General features: G+C 43.0%; 1 protein-coding gene across 8 annotated transcripts in view; it reads left to right on the forward strand.

Moving 5' to 3' along the window:
- Positions 1–23,917, forward strand: part of ARHGAP40 (Rho GTPase activating protein 40) — a 74,898-nt gene that overhangs the window by 11,729 nt on the left and 39,252 nt on the right. For 2 of the 8 annotated variants that reach the window (XM_084645760.1, XM_084645763.1), the window contains exon 1: positions 16,382–16,695. In XM_084645760.1, the coding sequence (XP_084501886.1) occupies positions 16,580–16,695 (116 nt within the window). In that variant the 5' untranslated portion in view covers positions 16,382–16,579. Of the gene's footprint in view, positions 1–9,574; positions 9,692–14,705; positions 14,949–15,906; positions 16,032–16,170; positions 16,250–16,380; positions 16,696–23,917 lie in introns of those variants that run through there. The other 6 variants (XM_084645766.1, XM_084645767.1, XM_084645765.1 and 3 more) reach the window with 6 other exon arrangements.

The raw sequence follows: 23,917 nt of genomic DNA on the forward strand, positions 1-23,917 counted from the left end.
GCTTATAGAAGAGAAAAGGACCATGAGGCGCTCAAACTACAACTCCCACAAGATACTGCAGTGGCATTTCTGAATTGAAATATTTCAGTTTTGAGGCATTCAGTTTTTTAACCTAAAAATGGAAATTTTCTGTGAAAAGCAGAAACTCTTTGCAAAACACTTAGTTTAGCTGAAAATCCCTGATTTCTCACAAAACAGTGTCAACCAGCCACACCCAGGACACTCTGCCTCAAAAGAACAAGCTGGTGCCAGTAGATCTAAATGATTAGCTATGTTTCAGTAAGAGGGTTCTATAGTTGTGGGACCTGCTGCACTTGTCTGTCTAGCCACTGCTCTCTGCTGCAAAGATGACGGTTTCACTGGTGCTGGGTGTACATAGTCTGTGAAACACTTGCAGATGAAAGATGCAACATAACCATCCACACTTGGATATTAATTTTTGTGATCTGAAAGAGTCTGTGGGTTCAAACAAGCAAATCTGTGTGAGACCATCCTTTCTGATATGTAGTATACTAGGTGTGTCTGTGGTTTCCCTAGGCCAATATAATATTGCAAATACCAGTTTGGTTCAGCCTGACAGTGAAATCAGAAGCATCCTGCTGACAGGTCTTGGTATGGGGAGCAAATTCTTTCCGATACAGAGGGTTTTTATTTTTGGCATGTCTGCATCTTTATGAAGTAAATGTAAATCCTCTAAGAATGGGGATGTGAGCCTTTTAAAATAGTAACGTTTGTTTCAGACACGGTGTTACTTACCAAAAACGTCCTTCTGTTGTTGTCATGCTAAAGAGTATGAGGAGCTTCGACCTAAGGGTCCTGATCTAGATTAATAGATTCTAAGGCCAGAAGGGACCACTGTGATCCTCTAGTCTGACCTCCTGTATAATACAGGCCAGAGAATTCCCCCAAAATAATTCCTAATGATATCTTTTTAGAATAACATTCAATCTTGATTTAAAAATTGTCAGCAATGGAATTCTTTTTAAATCGTTCCAGTGGTTAAGCACCCTCACAGTTTAAAATTTTTGCCTTCTTTCCAGTCTGAATTTGTCTAGCTTCAACTTCCAGCCATTGGCTTCTATTCTACTTTTCTCCGCTTGACTGAAGAGCCCAGTATAAATATTTGTTCCCCATTCTGATGCCTACTGAAATCAATGGACTGCCTCAAATGGCTGTGGATCAGGCCTTTATTGTGTAAGGTAACCAGGAGGCTTTTTGTTTTAACTTGTGTCCTGGGTGACCTTCCGTTCTGGGGGCTTCAGTATTCTCACGGGACCCATTGTCTGTGAAAATCTAGAATAGAGGTGGGCAAACTACGGCCCGCGGGACCGTCCTGCTCGGCCCTTGAGCTCCCTGCCAGAGAGGCTAGCACCCAGCCCCTCCCCTACTGTCCCCGCAGCCACGCTGCCATGCGCGCTCTGAGCAGCATGGTAAGGGGGCCGGGGCGTTGGATAAGGAGTAGGGGGTCCCGGGGGGAAGTCAGGGGATGGGGAGCAGGGGGCAGTTGGATGGGGTGGAGGTTCTGGGGGGGGCAGGGGATGGGGAATGGGCGGGGGGGGGGGCGTTGGATAAGCGTGGGAGTCCCAGGGGGCCTGTCAGGGGCAGGGGTGTGGATAGGGGACAGGGAGTAGAGGGTGGAGTCCTGGGGGGGCAGTTAGAGGTGGGGGGGTCACGGGAGGGGGCAGTTAGGGGACAAGGAGCGGGGGGGGTTGGATGGGTTCTGAGGGGGGGCAGTCAGGGGGCAGGAAGTGGGAGGGGTTGGATAGGGGGCAGGGGCCAGGCTGTTTGGGGAGGCACAGCCTTCCCTACCTGGCCCTCCATACAGTTTTGCCACCCCATTGTGGCCCCAATGTTTGCCCACCCCTGATCTAGAGTGTCTTCCAGTTCCCTCTCCCCACCCCAGACTCTGAAAATCAGGCCATAAGGATATGTCTACACTGCTATAAAAAACCTGCAGCACCAAGTCTCAGAGCCCAGGTCAATTAGCTTAGGCTTGCGGGGCTAAAAATTTCAGTGTAGACATTTAGGCTCAGGCTGGGGCCCAGGCTCTGAGACACGCACCCTCACCCCGCCCCTTCTCCCCGTGAGGTTTTGGAGTCTGGCCACCAGCCCAAGCCCAAATGTCTACACAGCAATTTTTAGCCCCAAAGCCTAAGCCCCATGAACCTGAGTCAACTGGCCTGGGCTAGCTGTGGCCATGCTGGGGGTCTTTCGCAGTGAAGATGTACCATAAGTGACTGGCTTTAAGCCACCAAGAAGTTAGTGGCAGAGCAAGAACAGAATTCCACTTAATTCCAACCCACCTTCACCTCATATTCAGTATTTAGTCATTAAACCATGAGATCTTCTAGGGAGAAACTAACAAGACAACTTTATGCAGAAGAATCGGGGAAGGATGCCTTTCACCTCACTTGGAAAAGCTATTACATGCCAGCCACAAGGTTCCCAGTCCAAGTGCCATGTCATGAGATTGGGGATAGATGGCTGTGCAGTTTGAGTAATATCTGTATTGAATTAATGGGAATTAGCGAACAAGCCTGCCATGAGGGCATTGCCGTGTGGCAAGGAAAAAGATCAGTTTTTTATTTGCTGATGGCCTTGAAATGTCTTGAGTTACAAACATGATCCTCCATCCACATGTGCCCATGGAGTATTCGTCTTGTATGTAACTGTACACTGTAGCCTAATTTTGTTCTTCAGACTGACATTTAAAAAAAAAAAGTAGTAAATGTACTAGTGTCTGAGCAAACCTGGAACATAATTTCTGCATTGTAAAAGTTGAAATATGGCTTTGTGGCACTGTACAGGTTAATTTTCTGAGGTAGAGGGTGGATCGTTATACATAGCGCTGTGAAGAAGCTGTCTATTAGCTATTCGAGATCTTGTTTAGAGCGGCGAGAAGCTGATTTGTAATGCTCCCTAGTGAATAGGGATCAGTTTATTCCAAGCACCACTAGTTGGATAGCAGATGGCCACTGTATAAGGGAATTGGAAGGATATCCTTTTTGGGCAACAAATAATCAAACACGCTGATGAAGGTTGTTTTTCTCCGCTAAGGTAAATCTCAGACAATGTTAACGTTTGAAATCCCAGCTAGCACAAGTGGAAGGAAATCCTTGCCTGCCTTGTGGTGGAAGGTAAGCATGAGATTGCTGTGTATACATCCCTGCAGCTGATCTGAAACGCAGCTGCTTGGCTAAAGCTCCGTAATCTCTGGACTTGCTCCAGTTTGTGCACACGAGTGTTAAAAACAAGGAAGTAATGGTAACCACTCTGTTTCAAAGGCAGCATTTCCTCTGTAACTAGCCGGAGAGGTAGGTGACTTTTGGGAGCAGTAGAGGAGATACTTGATGCCTTTAATTCAAGAGTCTGAGGGCTCAATTCATTGGTTCCACCAGGCTCCTTTCTGCCAAAGTAATGGAGCTATAAAGTGGTCAGATTCCAGCACAGGGAGATGGTGTAAGCAGCTCTATGCCAGCCCAAGCTCAGGGGGTATATTGGGAGACAGTGTGGGTGCTTGGGCTTCTGGCTTCTAGAACAGCCCCTAGTCTGGAGCTAGGTACAGCTCGGGTATACCTCAATGCTGATCTTAACCTGTACCAAGAGCCTAACCAATCCTCAGCATAGAAGAGGCTCAAGAGTGGTATTAAAGTGTCACCTGAGTGCGACTTCCCCACCCCCCTATTTGATGTAATGGAGTTCTCCTGACTTTGAACAGTACAGTAACATTGTCCAATATAAATGTGACAGAACCAAAAACATTCTGATCTGCAGCAGGAACGAGAACTTCTCTGATTTTTGGTTTAGTGTGTTACAACTCTGGGTTTTGTTTTCTAACCTCAGTGAAAGCAGAAGGTCCGTGGCATGGATCTTTGCTGTGGTACTTTCTGTTAATTGCAAAACTACTTCCTGCAAAGAATTGTAAAACAAAATTGGAGCCAAACCCTGCATTGGTACTAGAATGCTTAGCAGAATCTCCAGCAGCTTGGTTTGAGAGAGATAATTTTAGCTTTTCAGACCTGAAACATGACTCTCAAGTTCTAGCCTGAAAGCAGGTGGAAAAAAAGATGCAAAACTAGCATCACATTGAACTCTCATTTTGGATTTGTCTACACATCCCTCTGCTCTCAGGCAGGTTAGGAGCCAGGGACAGGAGTGATTGAGTGTCTGAGTTTGCATAGAAGTCATGGGTGGAATGGAGTTTCTACTAACGCACACGTCCTATGACCCTTTGCCTTTAAACCCTTTGGTGGAATGTCCCTCCATTGGTCTGACATTCAGAGGGCTAGCAAGGTGTGACTTACTGATTTTGGAGGAGACCAGATCAGAGTGTAGAAACTGTACCTAGTGGTCTTCTGGCCATAGTTTTCCCAGCACATGGCTTGATGAATTTTGTAAAGCATCCTTCACTACATGTGAGCTGTGCAGAGCAGGGCCCACATCTTCAGTGTACAGCACCTAGAGTAATGATTGTGATTGGAGCCTCTGAATGCTACCACAATGTAAATATGAAATAATAACGAAGGGCCTGATTCTCTTTTCACTTACCCTAGTGTGACTCTGTTGACTTCAATTCTGTTCTTATGTCAGTAGTAATAGAACTGGGCCTGAAGTGTTAAAACAGATCCAGAACATAACACTTCTACTTATGTCAGATTAATATAAAATATGTGTATGCAATAAGGAAGTGCCAGGGAGATGCTTCACTAGAGGATTTTTAAGGGGGGGGGGGCAACAAACTCAACTTTTTGTTCCCTAAACTATTTTTAAATTGAGCCACATAAAACTCCCCAAGAACTTTCTTCCCCTCAATGGTAGAAAGAAATGGACTTGTATTAAAGCTGTTTGTTTAAAAAAAAAAGGGGGGGGGCATTGAGCAATCAAGCCTTTCCCACTTTGTGTGTCTAGATATTCTGTAACTTGGTGTGCGTGTGTGTGTGTGTTGGATGGTTCATAATCTGCAGAAATCATTGTAAGTTGTTTGTTATGGTTGGATGAATGGTTGCTCGTGGTTACACTGTAACCCTTGAATCAGGATTTAGAATCTTGAAAACATTTGACAGGGCAGTTGATGGGTCACAACAAGACATGATGCTCAAGAGATACCACTCTGTACACTAGGACTTGCACACACAACTTCCCAAAACTACTGTCCAGGCTCAAGTGCCCACCAGTGGTTGTTTGCACCACCAAATGGCAGTCATTGCGGTGGGCTCTTCTTAAGTAGCATTTATATTTAGTTGGGGGCAGGTTGTCTGAGGGTGAAGCAAAATTGGGTGTTTTTCTGCTGTGTAAGTGGTGTGGAGTGGTGGATGCGTAGCTGTGGGCAGAAGTACTTCTGTATACCGTGGAGTGCTGTGAGTAGCATGGGTTTTAGGGGGACCGAAAGGATGAGGCTTGAGGATTCTTTGTTCCTGTACCTGGTGCATTTGGGGATTGTTGAAACACTGTAGGGGAGGTTCTTCAGCACTTTAGCTGAGAAGAGAGGTTCTGGATAAAACTAAACAGGAGGCATTGCATTGCAGGGTAGACTTCGGAGGGCTGGCTGAACTGGTGTGGCTATAGTGCTTGTGATTTCCCATCTGCACCATGGAGGAATGGCTGCAGAGTACAGACATCTATCTGGGACCTGAGCTAAAGGCATTACCCCTGGTGTTATAAGCAACACATGTAAAACCATTGGGACAAATTTTGTTTGCGGATGTATGGTGAAGTACAGGTGTTGAAAGCTAAAAATACTCTAGTCAATGGCTGGCTGCACTGTCTTATTTTGTCTACTGTAGGATTTGTAATGTCTTCCGATTTTTTTTTAATAAATTGGCACCAAGAGTGATCTGAATGGATACATTAGTCTTGTAGAAGATATTTTCAATCCATGTGAATTTCTAGGGCTCAATATATGGAAATATGACCAAATTCATAAAGCTCTCCAATAGCCTTTGTAGGTGTCACATGCACAGCACCACTGTCTCTAATAACTATGGACCACATCCTGCAAACATTTATTACTGTAAGCAGTCCCTTTGTCTTCAATTAATGTTGTCTTCTGACACACTAGTAAGGGAGAGATTATTTCTGCTGCTACAGTTTCTGTGCAGCACTGTGCTGGTGTACAGGAATTGGGCTGAATTCCCATGTAAGCGTGGCTCCTGGCCAGTCCTAGTGTACGGGAATGTGCTAGGGGTGAGGTGGTGGGCAGAAGGGGCCTGTAGGGGGCACAAGGGAGTGGAGTCCTAGCACAAAGCTCTGTTGCCATGCTGAACAGCAGAATTATGCTGGGGCCGCACCAGTTCTCAACTAATCCCAGAATCCCAGGGGCACAACAATGGCTTAAAGCCACCTTTATGCTGTCTCTTCCACACCCAGCTGTGCCTGAGTGTGCTGCACTTCCAGTAGGAGAGCACACAATCACACCCTTAGTGTCCGAAGGAGTGCACCCTAGATCTGTTTACAAATCATTTGAGTAAACGTGTTATGCAACTAAATCACTCATTGCTGGTAAAATAAATACTTGAACTACTTAAAGTCACTAGTGCAGAAGAACTTGAGGTTTTACTAAACTCCAGTACATACTAAAAAAGCTTTTTGGCAATGAAAAAAAAAAAGAGAACTTTGCTATTACTAGTACATGATATGGTACTTTGCCAGAAGAAAAACATTAATAAGGAGGATCAAACAAAACACTGGTAACATTAAACATGACCAAAGAATTGCTTCTCCAAGGCTACTCTTTGTATACTTGGCATGTAAGTAATGAGTGCAGTCCTACAGCAGAAATGAGCATCCAGTTGCAGTCAATGCAGCAGGCAAGGAAAGGGAAGACTTTGTAAGGTAAAGGAAACACCACTTGGCTGCTGGAGGAGACATCTGTGAACGTAGATAAAAAGATTTGTAACCTTTGAGCTCAACACAAAGTTCACAATAACATTTGAACACAATAAAACATCCGAATTGAGTCACGCACATGTGGGGAAAATATCAATTATGAAGGACATGCTTTGCTGCTTAGAACTGATGGATTATAACACTTACTAGAGCTGACCTGAAGTTCAGATAGTACAATTATGATGGCATGCAGGATTTGTGAACTAAGAAACCAAATCACTGTTATAGCATATCTATCTGTGTAATGGATGTGTGCTCATTTAAACTTAATCTAGAGATACCTGAAATTCAGGGTGTGTGTGTGGGGGGGGGGGGGCAGGGGGCTTAGGGGGAGGGGGAAAAACTGTAAAATGATGCCAAACTGTATGAAATGGAATTCTGTCCCCTTGTCCATCTCTAGTACTTCATACAATGTCTTTGATCAGAGAATCTTAAACAAATTAAGCTGCAAAACACCACTGTCAAGCAAGTAAGTATTATTTCCATATTGCACACTGGGTATAAACTGAAGTCTAGGAAGTTTAAGTAACTTTGCAAGACAACACAGCAAGTCAGCAACAGAACAAGGAGTTGTGGCTTCCAGTTCCTTGCTCTAACCTGTAGATATGTGAGGGATGCAGGATGATGCATGTTATGTGATGGTGGACAGGAAGTAAAGATATGTGGGTTCTAGTCCAGCCAGTACCACTGACCACCTTCTGTGTTAGCCTTGAGCAATCATTTCACCTCTCTGTATCAGTTTTCCAGTAAATTGGGGATAATAGTACTTGCTCTCATTGTAAAACAATTTGAGATTTATTGATGAAAATAGCTGATCAGATATTACTATTATTTCATCTCTCTTTAAGATCTTCACTTCACAAATTAAATTCTGTATTTCCTCACTTCACCTACGCAATGTGCCCATCTTGGCTTTCATTAAGATCAATGTAATTCCATTTATCGTTTGCCCTAAAATATCTTGGAAAAATTAAACTAGAATTTCCACTGAGGGTTTTTCTGGATTGTTGAGGTAGGATTATAAAGAGGCTTAGTTATTACTAAGTGATTTGTATCTGATGTCCTCTTTCATAGCCCCCTCATGAAACTGGTAGCTGTATTGTGAAAACCACTGTTGCGTTCTTATTGCAAGTACCGAGAGCGAGCTTGTTCCAGCTGTCATTCTAGCAGCTTTTTTGTGCATGATGCAAGGATCTTTTTTTTTTAATTTTTTTGAAGATCTAGTGTGGGGTAAACTGAGGCAACCAAGTTGTCTTTAACGGTAGAGTTTTCAAAGGAAAAAGGTCAACACGCTAAATATGATATTGTCCTATGTATGTCCTAAATCGCTACTGACATTGATGGCAAATGAGGAAAATGACTGACTGTAAATCCCAGTCACATGACATTTTCCATAAGAAAAGGATTGTATGACTAAGAAAACAATTGAATTCCTCCTTAGGGGCCTGCTCTCCATCCCACTGGATGGATGGCAAAGATCTTGTGGAGTGGAAGCAGGCTGCAAGTTTAGACCTGTAGCCCATGCTAAACCAATGCAACAGTAATTATGCCTTTGAGTACAAACATTGGCTGATATCACTTGGAAAGGGGTTCCTCAGCAAGCTTCTAATTTGCAAGCAGAGGACAAGTGATGCAGTTAATCAGGAAGCCGAAGTAAATAGACTTCTTTTCTGGGGTGAGACTAGTGGGCGTCAGTGTCCTGGTGAAACTGAGAGTATTATCCAGAGACAAAAGTGCCCCCAGCTCCTCTGAATTGGAAACGAAACTCTCCCTTGCTTTTGCCGCACAATATGTCCTTTTAAAGTAAATGCTGTTCTTCTGCAGTGAAGAACAGAGCAAAGGCTCTCAGAGGGCAACCTGTGGGGGTGGCTGGCGAGGGAGTTAAACTGATACACACAGACAGCTTTATCTCTATTTCAGTAGAGAGGACCCCGTTGGCAATGTTAGCAGATGAATGTATTTCTCTCTCGTTTGGCGTTCCTGTCATACTTTGCTTAGCAAAGAGAGGTTGGCTGGTATCCAAAACCACAAACCAGTGCAGCAGCATTTGCTTCAAAAAACAAACTAGAGAGAAAAATAAAACACAGCCTGTGTCCAAAAATACTGAGAGCGGGAGGTTACCTTGGCCATGATGATGTGTGGGTGCTTGCTTGGGAGCTAATGTTCTATGGGCACAGAGAGAAACAACATTGCTCTTGAGAAGTGAATTCAATTTATATGATCTCTTTGTGCATTATTACAAAGCAGAATGCTGGCATTCCGGAGAGTGGCCTGTTCTACCTTCCAAACCAGCGGCTGGTTTGGAGCAAATGAACAAGCTGCAAGCTGTTTTGAATTCCAGAAGGGATTTTGGCACCTAGATACATTTTGTCTTCAAAAATGCAAAAGGGGGCAAGATTGAAGAAGGTGCAATACGCTGAGTTTGCACGAAGCAGCATTTGTTTTTTTTTTTTTTTTTAAATATCCTGACTTCAAAGTTTGCTAGTTCTTGTGTCTGGGCACGGCTCGCAATGGGACATCTCACGATAGTCTTGTTGAAAGATTCAGCCCTCCTCCCTGTGATTAGATTCTCTCTCTCTCTAATCCCTGCCTGAATATTATTTAAAATAAAATACAGGCATTAGTTGCCGCTTGGCGAGTTCATTTTGGACAATACACAACCTTGGGAACCCGAGAGCAACTGATCCCACGTTCAGGCAAAAAACGGTGAAGCTGCATGTGCAGCTGTGCTCCTTCATAGTGGTCGTGCTTCGTTCTTATCGAATGGTAAACCCCCTGGGATGTTTGGAAAATGCATTTACTCACAGTAAGTTGAGCTCACGGTGACCATCCAGCTGTTGTGGAGATCCTTGTAATTATGGGGCAGGAAATAAACAAGATGACTGCCTTAAATTTCTGTGGTTTATGCTGAAAAGCAGGGCAGCAGGAGAAGAAATAGTGTGTCCATGTATAGCATTGCCTGCCCTACAGCTCCATCCATCTGGGTACCCCAAGTGTCTCAAGTCTTATAGCGAGTGTCTCCTTTAACTTCTTCCCGGGGGGGGGGGGGAGGGAGGGAGTGAAATTAGTGTTTGGAATGTGCTGAGTTGAGAGCTGGAGTCTGATCTCTGCAGGCTCTTTATCCATGGAAATGAGTAGGTGGCAGCCAAGAGTAGTGCAAGCTATCAACATCACACTGTGCCAGTGGGTCCTAAACCTGGTGTGGAGGGGGTGAGCTCTAGGGAGAGGGGGTAGCTTGGTCAGTTCCTGGCTGATCTGCAGAGATGAGCAGTTATGTTGGGGTATTTTGTGATGTGGACTCTTGTCCAGTTCACATTGGACTGAGGCTACTGCACGGAAATTGGATATTCATTCATTATGGTAAGGGGCTGAACTTAGAGGATGGAAGGTGCTCTGACCAATTGCCAACCCCATCCTTGTATTCTGTCTTCAGAAGTTAAAGGCAGCATTTCATGTCATCTGGTGGTGGGTTGCAAGGGCCACCATTTTTTTTTATTCCTAAAGCTACCTGACCGACTACTAAAATGTATTTAGCATGCTAGACTGGTGGCTCTCATTCCACTCTGCCATCGGGTTTGTATCTGTCTTAAAGGTACAGCTGGAAGGATATAACCTGATACAAGATATTGTACGCCATTAACTTCTTTACTGTTCTTATTTCCCTACGGGGCCGAGTGAGGTGTGTGTTCAACAGCTAGGTAAACAAAGTCATAACCTGAAATCTATTTAAGAGCTGCAGTTTTTTACGGTCTTTGAAAAATGCCCTGGAGGCAGAAACTTGTGCAACTAGGTTAGTAAATAACTTCATTCATCAAAGCAATAGTGTCTTTTATGTATTAGAGCTTCCGTCTATTGTTACAGCTTTTCCTTGGGCAGTGGAAATGTTTTGGGTGGTTTTAAATCTCATTATTTACAGTAGTGACGAGACATACATTTGTTTAGATAAACTTTATTGTAGAGCTGCTTACAACTGAACAGAGAGCTTTGGCCCGAGTGTGAAATGATGTAATTAATGGGGTCCAAAAATGTTGGTTGCAGAAATGCATTCTCTTAAATGGCGTATGAAAAATGCAGGAATAATGAAATTGGTGCTGTTTCCTAACCTCTATTTTGCAAGTGTTCTGGTTCCCAGAATGGATGACTGAAATAGGACAGTAACTAACTTGGAGTAGAAACTTCCAAGCAAATGTACATTTGTGCACAAGTTAATCAATTTTTGGTGGCCTGAACGGTCACCAATAATGAATGCTCCATACAAACAGGACTGAATCAAATTCAGGGTGCAGAATGTTTTAAAATAAATGTACAAAGGTGGGTCTGAACTACTCACATCAGAATTTAAATAGATCTAGTGGCAAAACAGCATAGTGAATGATACAGCATCCCAATACAAGGTATGGGGGCCGGAAGTGCATGACTCAGTGGATTTTTGGTGTAGTATGAGAAAAGACATTTGGGGAAAAAAATTTTTTTTAGGTTCTGATAATTATAACGTTTCTATGTAACATCCCCTCCCAGTACAGCTGCCCCCACCTTAGCATCTAGGATACATACTCTCTTCTACTTACATACACCCTCACCCCTTTGGGTGCCCTGCCCCCGAACCCTATTGTATTTGGAAAGTTGCCTCTGATTAAGAAAGAGAAATATAGGTTGCAATTCTACTCTAGGCAGGAGCAATCATGGAAAGCTTTAACTCAAAAGGAGAATGTTTGACAAAGGTCTGAGTAAGTCAACGTGGGTGGGTTATAAATGAAAAGGTTCTTCAAAGTTCACTATAGTTCTCAAGCCTGATGACTGCTATGTTAGGGCCCAAGGTACTTTTATAACTGAAATATCATTGATGTTGTATGCTAAATCTGTGTACAAAATTTGAAACTCTGGGCTGTTGTGTACGGATTTTCTGCCTTCTTCTCCTCCCTCCCTCCCCCCACGTCTTCACTATTAACTCTTCAATTCTCATGTGCCGCTTTAGAGGCACACAGGGGAACAGCAGAAGTGGTGAGATAATTGGTCAGCTAATGCTGAGACCATTTGGGAATGCAGAGCCTGCTTGGCAGTGCCTCTTCCTGCCCTCTTCTCCATTTCCCCATCCTGCAAGTTTTCTTTTCCCCTCTGTCCACCTCTCATGGTATGCAATCTATTCCTGCTTTGTGCAGGCAGCTCCCAGCTTCTGCTCTACTTTCAACTGAACAGCACAGCTGCAACTGCTGATAGTGTGTTGAATGGACAGAAGTAACTCTGGGTTCCACTGCTTGTCTGTAGCTCTCACTGCATCCACCCCGTTTTCCCCAGCTGCTAGTGTATTCCCTGACCATCATTCCTTTTTTTTTTTAAAGAAAGATATTCAATTACAAGATTAAAGTTTATTTGCATGAAAACAGAATCTGCACTGCTTTTCTGAGTCATCTGCTCCTGTTGTTTATTCTCACTTGAAGTTCTGATCCTCTGTTTGTCACATAACACGTAGGTGCTTTAAAGCAGATTATGAATCCACAAATGGAGGATTATGCCCTCTGATTTACAGTCTTAGGCTGGGATCAGATTGGGTCTTATATGTGCCATTGAGCAGGCTCTCACCTGTGCAGTATTTGGATTGAATCCTCCGACTTAAAAGCCAGGTGGCTGCATGATGTAAAGTAATGTTGAGAATTCACTGAAGGTGATGCTTTCCCCTCTGAGTCATCACTGAACCGATGCCCTAGCAAAACATGGGGCTGCATGAGGTGCCTTTTTCCAGGTAAGATGTAAAACCAAGATCCTGACTCTTGGAGGAGCTGTAGAACCACAAACTTGGGAGCTCTATAGGGTCCAAAAATCTCTGTAGCTGCTTTATTGTTACTGGTTGGTTACCATTAAATAAATCTCACTGTTACTTTACACTACCCCAAGCCACAACAATGCCTCTGTAGCTAGAGCCATGCAAATCTGCGGATATCTGCTTTATATCTGTGGATATCCTCACCTGCATGTTTGCAGATTGTGGATTGGATGCGGGTACAAATTTGGTATCCGCACAGGGCTCTATCTGTAGCATCATTCTGAGAACAAGCAGAGACTCGGATAATCTTATCCATCCATCACACAGGCTCATCTCATTGGGGACTACAAAAACTATAATTACTTAATCTCAATAAGGATGTGTGGATGGATAGATAGTGTAGCTTGAGGTTTCTCCTGATCTCTGATGAGGAGCAGGGGGAAGAGCTAAAATTACTTGGATGACTTAATGTTGTCTTACATACCTAGCATTAATGGGCACTCTGTAAAATGTAAAGAGTGCTTTCTAACCTTCATGCTTTTTGAGCAAAGGACCTCATTCTCTTATGGGATTTCAGCTGACGTGACAGACTTTCACCCTTCACTCCAGGTAAACACTGTCTTTCGCTTGGGAGCATATATGAAGTCTGAATGGCTAAAATGCACTCTACAATATCTGTTTCTGCTGTCACTTCTAGCGGGTTGTCTTCACTGCAGAGTTTACTGGAGTGGTGCCCTTAACTTGACTCACATGCCCACGCATACTCTTAACTGAAATATGGTGGTGATTTTTGACTCAAGTTGGCTGGCCCAAACAGTGGTATAGGCTACTGCTCAAGTTAGCGCAGCCCATTAGCTTCTAACATGACTAACCAGCAGTGTGGCTGCAGGCTAACACCACGTACCCAGAAAGGTGTTGCAACATCTGAAACTGTTCTTGCAGAGCTCATCCTGCAGGAGCAAAATTCTCACAGGAATGTAGCTACAGAGATCTTGGGGGTTGCACATGAGCTTACCCGGAGGCTTCAGCCCTGTGGGGCATGTGCAGTCTGCTTGACTGAACCTCCCGGTTATCTGAACCTCTTACAGCGCCCCTCAGGCCTCCCCCCAACCCCGCACTCCCCTAGCGAAATGAGGGCTTACTGGTGTTGGCCAACTTGTCTGAAAACATTTTGTGCGCATTGGCAAGCCACTAAGCAGCAACTCATGTTTTGACGATGGAGTCACCTATATTGTTAACAGCCGAATCCCGGTGCTGGGTTGTTGTAGTGACTCATTCAAATGCTCTCAGAAGCCAGAAATGAATTCTTGTTTTTTCCTTTTGGCTGCGTCTTTTTTTCCATCTGGAAGATGCATGACTGAGGATGCGCGTGAGGGGCCTGGTTCTGAACCCAATTAGGCTTTATACCTATGTAATCCCACTGACTTCACTGGAGAGATTCCTGATTCTCAGTGGTGTGAGATCAGAGTCAGAACAGTGGAGTTGCACCTGGAGCACAAGCTTAGCAGGTGGTGTGACTTTCTGTCCTTTTTTTGGAAAGAGTTTCATGCGAATTATCCCTCGCAGATGCCAGTAAGTCACCAACTTTAATGCAAAAAGGAATGAATACGGGGTAGGCTCAGTACTTTCACCCAGTTGGCCCCATACAAGATATGGAGCAACTCTGAGTTGCATACATGTACCCCTGTTGTTAAACTCAGTTTTGAAATATTGTGCCCAAGCTGGTCTGCTCCCAGGAATTAAGTTACATAAACAAATTGTGACATGTTCCTGTTTCAGTCCATCCTATATACTCTAAACGCTTCCATTTTGTAGCTTACCTGATTGAACGATCGTCTTGTATAGTCACTGTCCGTTTTAAAAACCCAGGACTGTGAATCTAGTTTGTATTATTATTATTGGGTATCCCGCAGACAACTTGTATTATCGGAAAACCTGTTTGGCAAAGGCAAGACATGTTGAGGCTGCCTACAAGTGCTGGGAGAAGGCGTCTGTGGGGTGTGACGTGCCCTCTGTTCTTTCAGCAATGGTAGTTATGTGCACTTGTTTTCTTTCATAGGAATTTTAAGGGGGAGCTGTGGAAGGATCATCTAAAAGGCGAAGAAAAGGCTGTGAATTTTACAGCCTGTGTCAAAGCACAGTGCACTTGGCATGAGACCTCTTGTGGGACAGGTCCTCAGCTGCTCCACTGGCTTCAATGGAGTGATGCCAGTTGACACCCACTGAAGATCTGTTAACATTTAACATTCATTCCGTCAAGCTCCAAGAATATCAAAAGGACAAATTCTTCAACACGACAGAAGTGAGGGTAATTTTTATACTTTTAAGAAAACTGGAAATGTTCCCCGCCTGGCTAATATTAATGCCCGGGCAACAGACTTACTGACTTCTACAAATGGGTTGGGGTGAAATTCACCCCAGTGCAGATTCCCTGCACATAGCCCCAAGCCTCACTCAGTTCCTAAGTTAGCCCTGCGGAGGGACGGCAACGTGGGTAGAGTGCCGCATGTTGCTGCCATGGGTCATGCTTGTCTGCAATGAATAAACTAGTGCAGACTGGCCGCTAGATCTAAATTTATGCAGATCCAGTGGTTAGGAATTCCCTACATAGGGTCTATAGTTACTAGTACACAGGTTGGAATAGTGGCTGTGTTAATAAGTAGAAGGAATTCACAAATGAGATGGCCTTAGCATACTCTTACTTTAAATATTGAGTCCTTCTGAGGAAATTCAGTTGGTGGTGCCCCTTCTCTTGACCCAGTAATAAGGAGAATGACCCATAGAACCATTAGTGCTAGGAACATTGGGAAGATCTGTTAGTATTTGACAAGCCTTACATGGCTTCACTGAGTACATTTCAAATATGATTTTATTTTTCTGTAAGATTTGCAGCGATTATGGTAACTCAGTGTTAGTGAAAAGACAAGGAACAGAAAACAAACACTGAAAATCAGACAGGAAAAATCTCAGAACAACTGAGGGTGGAAGGAAGGTGGAAAGAAGACCGCTGATGAAAGAACAAAAGGAGGGAATATGACTGCTTTATCCTTTCCCCCTCTCCTGTCATATATTGCTTGTCTTCAATGAGTTTTTGGGCCTGGGATTTGTATCTTGCCATATGTTTGGTTGCATGTTGTTGGTACTACTGTAATCCAGTTAATACTGCTCTTTACGCTCCCAACTCATCAGGAAATAGGTTCAGAACATGATACCAAAGCTTGGAACAGCCATATAACTGTCTGTTTCTCCTCTTCTCCCAGAGTTCTTGGGCTTCAATTTGTGCACTTATATCATCTGACCCTCTGGTAGATATAATGCATTCTCAGTGGGATTACTGAAAGGTTAACGTATCCCAGTCTGTGAGGACCCTTGGTGTACAGTTCAGGTGGGTTGATTGTTCAGAGCTATTTATGCCCCTCATGGGAGTTACTTTTCACATGGTTGAGATTTTAGTTATCGTTTAACTAGCCCTGGCTTGGACATGTTCCCTGTCTGATTTGCATCAGTTATGTGGAAAATGGTAGAGCAGACAGTTTCTCTAGATCTAAACATATAACAATACAATTTTCAAATGCCAGAAGCTGGTTTCACTATGTCCTTCAGGTATGTATTGCATTCCCAGCACAGGACAGATGATTATAGCTCTTGGACGGGCTGCATAGCTGTATATTTAAAGTCACAGGTATGTTTACCATGATATTATTACATCAGACTGGCTGGGTGGATGAGAGGAGGAGGAGGGAATTACCATCCAATTAGCAGAGTTTCTGCAGCATGAGTAGGTGGTGCTGTAGTTTTGCTTTCTTTGCAATCAGCTGCAGATGTAACACAAGGAATAACAGCAACTCCCTTGCTCTGTGACTGTCAAAGGCACACGGATGGACTGCTGCTGCTGAAAGAAAGCAACCATTGATTCCTCTTGTAACCAAGACCATGGATAAACTTGGAAAGCCTGGTTCTGGGTTTGCCAGAACTCGGATTCCCAGACCTCAACTTGTATTCCATTCCATCCAGCCTCCTTCCCATTCACAGGTCTCGGGCATTTGCAGGTACGGAGTGCTCACATTTTTGAGTTACTTTTTTACTGTACATTTTAAGTTCTGTTCAGAAAGCAGGATGTAGAGTTAGAACAATATTGCACTCCAGTAGAATATACAAATGTGTGGAAACAAGGTGAAACCCTAATGGGAATATGAACAAGAGTAGTTAATTCCTTTAAAAACACACTTTTTGGCCATCTTGATCTTCCATAAATTCTCATATAGCATTTTAATCTAAATCAGTGTCACATAAATATGCTTCTTGGCTCGGAATTCTTGTGTGAAACAGAATAAACCTTAAGAATCAATGAATCATATCAGAGCATCTTTTACTGGATTCTGCTAGTTAGCTAGCTTACCACTTTGTATTGAGAATATACACCGGCTGCAGAGAGACCCTCTATTTAAAAATCATACTTCTGTTTGAAAATGTTTTATTGTTAGAATGAGCAGGGTAGATTATCCCATCTGAAAGGGTTTACAGGAAAATGTATGTTTCTCTGTTTTCAGTTTGTGTACTTTTGAAGTTCACAATATTTTGTGTGGTCTGTTTTGCTGTATAATCAGTCTGAGTCTTCCACATAGCAACAAAGGAGGAAAACAGAAAACATGTTTGTAAAAACTGTTGGGAGGGGAACATTACTTTAGTTTCCACATTTTTAAAATCTGGACTAGATTCTAAGTCCGCAGTATTTCGTTGAGACAGTTGGGGGGTTTCTTTTAAGACAGTTGGCTATTGAATAGTTTGAACTCTTGGTATTTTTGAAAACCACTTAGCCACATGTTCTTAATTCTCCACACTGCCAACATAATACCTGTATTGCTCAATCAGAAGGTGCAGGAATAGAAGTAGTTCTCATTAAATTCAAACAGTAGGTTGAAGGCAGAATGCCAGGTGTTGGTTAGAAACACTCATTCAAGTCCAGCCATCATATAAACCACTTAACTCTTGTATAACTAATCTCTCTACAGTAGTCTTATAGACATAGAATTTGATTGCTGTACAATGAAGTGTATGTTTGTGAAATGATGTGCAAAAAATCCCAGTATTCTGATTAATTGCTTTTAATGATCCATTGTTTCTGCAGTGGTGACTATGGAATGTGTATTGGATTGTCATTAAGATACCTATCATTTTACCCAGTACAGGGGGTCCCCGGGATATGTCTTCCTCTTATCTGTCGGTTTCACATATCCATTGCTCATCAATAGGGGAACATGTTCCAATTCGTATTGGTCCCAGTCCGCATATCCGTTGCTTCACCTTCTGTGTCGTTTTTTTTGGGTGCTTCCCCTGGTGTTCAGGAGGCGCTGGGAGGGAGGGGGAGGAGCGGGGATGGGGCGCGTCCAGAGGAGGGGGTGGAATGAGGTGGGGGGGGCATTATTTCTTATGGGGAAAAAATTCCCTGATATTCGTCATTTCAGTATCCATCGTATACCCCGTCGTACCTGGGACTCCCTGTAATGGTAGCCTTGTTACCATTCCTCCCAAGCAATCTTGGAAAAGCGCTATTGATCCAGCTCAAATTCCTTCCCTGAGCGCACCTCCCCCTATTACTTCTAACCCTTCTATTTAAATCTGGCAGGCAAAGGCCATGTGTGAGTATTGATGAGTTCCCTACTCTGCATGCTGGTAGCCAGCTGCTTTGTATTCTCTGAACTCTAGAACTTGCTTAGTGACATTCCGTGAGATGACCAAGCTGCACACAGGAACTGTTCATGCATCATGAACAATGGTGAGGTTAACCTGTCCTTGGCAGTTGCTTTTGCTAAACGCCTGAGAACGGTTACCAAGCTGCGGAATTTTCTGTCTCTGTGCAAAGTCAACATTTTTTACTGTTTCAGCATATGCCACTGAAAAAGTGAAGTCAACCCAGCTATGTCGCTCAGGGTAAAAAAATACACACCCAGAGCCATGTAGTTAAACCAGCCTAACCCCACCATGTGGACCGTGCTAGAAGAATTTTTTCTGTTGACCAAGCTACCACCTCTTGGGGAGGTGGATTAACTACAGCAGTGGTTCCCAAACTTTAACAACCGGTGAACCCCTTTCACTAAGATGTCAAGTCTCGCAAACCCCCTCCTAAAAATGAATATTTCCAGGGATTTTCTCCTTTACCTGAGTATAATTCATAAAAGCAGTGATCTTGGAAATATAAAATTTGTTTTTATGACATGCTTATTACACACTATTTATGATTAATTCTTATTTATCATTACGGTATTTTTATTACATTTATGAAAATGGCAACACTCTTTCAAGATCTCACTTTCATAACTTGTATCACTTTTTGAATAAGCCTGTTATAAGACAAGGCTCCTGTGTTTCATCAAGGAGTATCAGATGTGAAACAGCAGGAAGGTATTTAAGAATCCAACTCAAAGAGTTCCTCCTACAGAAGCATTCAGGTCTCGAAGTCCAGGCAAACAACACACCTTACAACAAAGCTTAAACTTGTTCTTCATAATAATTTAAAAAGCAATACTAGCTGCCTGCAAAAACTATCCACCTCCCTTTCCATTTCTTATAAGGAGTCTTGAAGTTTAAATCTCCTCAGTGTGATAGATATGCTTGCTTTGATCTGCTTAGCTCTTGGAAGTCCAGGGGCTCTGGGCTGCTGGCTCCGTGCTGCCCGGGGTCCCTAGGGACAGCTCTGTCCGCCATTAGGGCATTTTTTCCCGAGAACCCCCTGTAACATTTCGCGAACCCCAGTTTGGGAACCACTGAATGACAGCAACTGGAGGATCCCTCCTGTTGCTATAGTGAAAGTCTACACCGAAGCACTACAGTGATGCAGCTGTGCTACTCTAGTTGTTTAAGTGTAGACATAACCTGAGCAATCCAAGTAAGGAGCTTATGTTTCTGCCCTTCCTGTTTTTCTACTGTCCCTAAATCTCTTAAGCATGAAGCTTAACTTGATCCTTCAGTGTATCCTTCTCTGGTCTTTTTTATTTTTTTTATGCTGTTGGTCAGTAGTTAATTCATGTACCTTCCTTGTAATCTCTTGCCAATTGTTTCCCAGCATTCCTGAGCAGTAAACTATGCTTATCTATTCTATCTGGTTTAATGCACAGTGAAATTGTCTAGCTTCTGGAATGGGTTGCAACAGGAAATGACTGGCGCTGCCGAGTTTTTTCATAGTAATTACTACACCGATTAAGTAGGTGTAAGGCAAATTAGAAACATACTAACCACATGTGATATGTATCTTTGGTCCTTCATTTATTAAAGAAAGGCCTCCTTGGAATTACAAACAGAAAGTAATCCTTGGCGTACCTTCCTACCATGATTTGCCTGAGGATCTCAAAGCATGTTTACACACAGACTAGCTCCCCCACTGAGAGACAGATAACTTGTCCCTGTACACATGGGAAGGCTGAAGTACACAGAGGTTAAGTATTTTTCCCAAGGTTGCACAGCTGAGATTGGAATAGAACCAAGCTCACTTACTCTAACACGGAGGCAACATTGTCTACAGGTTGGAGCAGAAGTCTAGGAGCCAGGATATCTTGACTCTCTGGCTTTTGTCAAATGATTGAAATTCTGTGCCCCAGTTACCTTATGTGTGATGGAAGTAGATCATCATTACTCCCACTTGCGGGTAGGATGGTGAATAAATCATGGTTGCCTGTGTGGTTGCAGAGTGGATAAAATTGATTTAAAAAAAATTTTTTTCATTTAATCTTAACTAAATGCAGGTTTACTTAAACTATTTAAAATTAAATTTGAAATTAATTTATATTAAGTCCAAAAATTATTATAATCTATTAAAATCAGTTCAATTAAATTCAGAAAATAATATCAAGCAGTTCATGTTTGCTGCCGTATTTTCAAGAAAGTCAGAACGCTGAACTGATGGAAGAGGTTGAGTGTGCTAGCTTTTGACAGCAGTAACACCTTTTGCTGGTACAGAGAGAACGTTTTCTTCATTCCAGTGTATTCAACTAGTTAAATCAGTAGAGAGTTGAGAAAGCATGAAAGCTTGTTTTTTTTATTCCAATCTGTGAATAAAAAGTAGGCGTGAGAGGATGAAATCTACCAGTTCTGAAATCTTGAAGGACATGGTGGTCAGAAACAATCAGTTCACTTCGCTAACTACAGTAGAACTTCCTTTGTTGAATAAATCACTTTTAAATGCAAATTGTGTCTTGATTTTTTTTTCTTATGTATTGATTTTTTCTTATGTCTCGATTATGCTTAAGGTAGTTTTGTTTTATTAGTGGTGTGCAAATCTCGTGTTTCCTTCACCTCTAATTTGGTTATTTCCTTTCTGCACCACCACACCCTAGGTGTGTAATGGTAGCCTTCTTGGGATATAGCCCAGAAAGGAGAGGATTGAGGTGCAGTTTCCCAGGGCTTGGGTCATTTAGCTTGAAAATTTGACTTGCTCTTATATTGGCACAGCTGAAGTGGAAATAAAGATTGGAGAGGTTTAGATCTGGAACAGAAAGCATTTTTGTTGCTTGGATGCAGCAGTACAAGTTGATTTGAGGACGCACTTTTAGGCAAATTTAGGCTTCATAGTTCACCAGCTCATGTAGACAGGGCAAGGTAATATTTTACCACTATGTTCTCACCCTGCTCTGGGTAGGGTTGTGGGGTGAGAGGCCAGCAGTTGGGGCATGCTCTCCTTTTTCCTGGAGAAGACTCGCCCAGAGCAGGGGAGAATTGCACAGATGATTCAGTGCGTATTCTAGGTATGCCAAGCCTGTGGAACACGTATTGTCTAAGGAAACCCTGTGAGCAAGTGAAGAAACTACTTTTAAAAGTACAGCACAATACCCCATTCAGCTGACAGAAGGAGGCAGTCAGCCAGCATTGCGTGCTCATTTCTGTTGTGCTGAGGGATCATCAGTGGGCTGAAAACATGGTACCACAATGAAAAATGTGCTTGACATCAGGATGAAGGCAGCTTAAGCAGAGAATTCCAGCTCCAGAGCTGTTCCCAGTGTAGAGGAAGGCCATGCTAAAGCAACTGTCATGTCTGAGCACAACCTATAATCCCAGAGGCAGATGGTGGTAACAAAATCCCAGCTACTGTTGCTAGAGCCTGAGAGTTGAGTTGCAAGTCTACAATCTTATGGCCAAGCAATCTTGATAAAGTATTTTGACACAAGCATGAATGCTGTGGCTCCCCTGGGCTGTGGATGACCTGCATGTAGCATGTCAGGGGAGGTGTGTGCAGAGCTGGCTTAAAGCTCAGCTTTGCACTGCCCTGCAACTGATGCCTCTTGTTCTGCAGTGCTGATCCAGCTGTGCTGAGCTAGAGAAGCCTGGAGGCAGCTCTAACTTTCACTGGCTTCAAATCACAAGTAGAGGATCAGCATAGTCTGGAGGAATCTTGACCCTGCCCCTTTTCCTTGAAATGCCAGCAGTAGAGGAAGGGCAGTATGGAAGTCCCTACACCGACTATAGCTTTGAAGGCTCGCTCTTGCACTGGTTTGATCCGCCCTGAACTGATTACACTGGCATTAATGCCAGATTCATTAGTGGTGTGGTGTAAAGTGTTAGCCTTGCACCTAAAAAACTTGGTCTTGAAACTGCAATGAAAGACTGGGATGCCGCCATTAATTCAGGATTCGGTGTACATAGAGCCTTCCAACTTATGGTCTGTCGTCGGCAAAATAGCCTACAAACTGCCTTAATGCTAAAAGAAAAGGAGTACTTGTGGCACCTTAGAAAGCTTATGCTCAAATAAATTTGTTAGTCTCTAAGGTGCCACAATTAATCCTTTTCTTTTTGCGGATACAGACTAAGACGGCTGTTACTCTGAAACCTGTCTTAATGCTGTGTCCTATTTTTTGTTCTGCTATCACTTTTAAATGGAAGTTGTTTCCAGGACCTATTCCTATTCTCAAAGAGATGCGATGACAGCAGCTTTTACTACTATTGCTATTACTATCTTCACGGAACAATCTCCGGGACCGATTCAGTCCAGTTCCCAGCGAAGTAAATAAAAAGATCAGGGCTGCGTGGCTGTTTCATTGGTGTGTAGACTTCTGGGCTTGGGCTGGACATGGTCATTCCTGTTCACAACGCCCATGATAAATTTTTAAAATTCATTGGTCAAGGTAAAGGCTATCAGTACAAAGATGTCATTTTACCCAGAAAGTATTTGGAAAATATAACGCAGGGCAATATGAGCGTATGTGCAAAAAAAGCAAGGTGGGTGAGGTAGTATTTCACCAACAGAAGTTGGTCCAATAAAGATATTACTTCAGCCACCTAGTCTCTCTCATATCCTGGGACCAACTTGGCTACGACAACGCTTCATACCAAAAAAGCAAAGCACTCTAAGACTTATCAGCTGAGACAGCCCCTAGAAAGAGACTGGTTCTAGCTACTTTGAAAACCCTATTCCTGCTTTCCAGCAATTAGTCTCTGGAGTGAGATTTTTTGTGTTTCTCTCTTGTATGATAGTGCAGTGTGAACTTGTTAACCACTAATAGGATTTTATTCATAGATTCAAGGGCCAGAAGGGGGACCACTGTGATCTAGCCTGACTTCCTATATAACACAGGCCAGAGAACTCCCCCAAAATAATTCCTAGAGCAGATCTTTCAGAAAAACATCCAATCTTGATTTAAAAATTGGCAACGATGGAGAATCTACTACGACCCTTCGTAAATTGTTACAGTGGTTAATTACCCTCAGTGTTAAAAATTGATACCTTGTTTCCTGTCTGAATTTGTCTAGCTTGAACTTCCTGACATTGGATTATGTTATACCATTCTCTGCTAGATTAGAGAGCTCTTGATCAAGTATCTGCTCCCCACATAAGTATGTACAGACTGTAATCGAGTCACCCCTTAGCCTTCTATTTGTTAAGCTAAGTTAAAATAGCCCTGGCCTGAATCCACCTTGTACAAGGTGATCCTGTCACAAATGGTGTTTTTTCCTTTCCTTCTTGCTGTTCTTTCTCCCTTTCCCTTCAAACACTGTAGGAGCAGCAGTTACATTAGCAAGGAGGCATTGTTTCTTCTTCCTTCGCTCCAACAGTCTAAATCGAGAGGAGGATAACTTGCTCCGGTTTAGTGTTGCGGCCTATTGTGTTAGTATGGGAGCAGTTAAATTTATTTTAAAAGCAAGTAGGAAAATGAACCCACTGAAGAAAATCTGATATTATATTTTATCAGTGTATAAAGCACTGGTTAGGAGGTGTTCTGACTGGCTGTCGAACACGGTTTCAGAAATAGGGTACACTCAAGGCACTGTAATTTGCATACACAA

The sequence above is a fragment of the Lepidochelys olivacea genome, assembly GCF_965140295.1.
Source record: "Lepidochelys olivacea isolate rLepOli2 genome assembly, chromosome: 13".
Classification (NCBI taxonomy): Eukaryota; Metazoa; Chordata; order Testudines; family Cheloniidae; genus Lepidochelys; species Lepidochelys olivacea.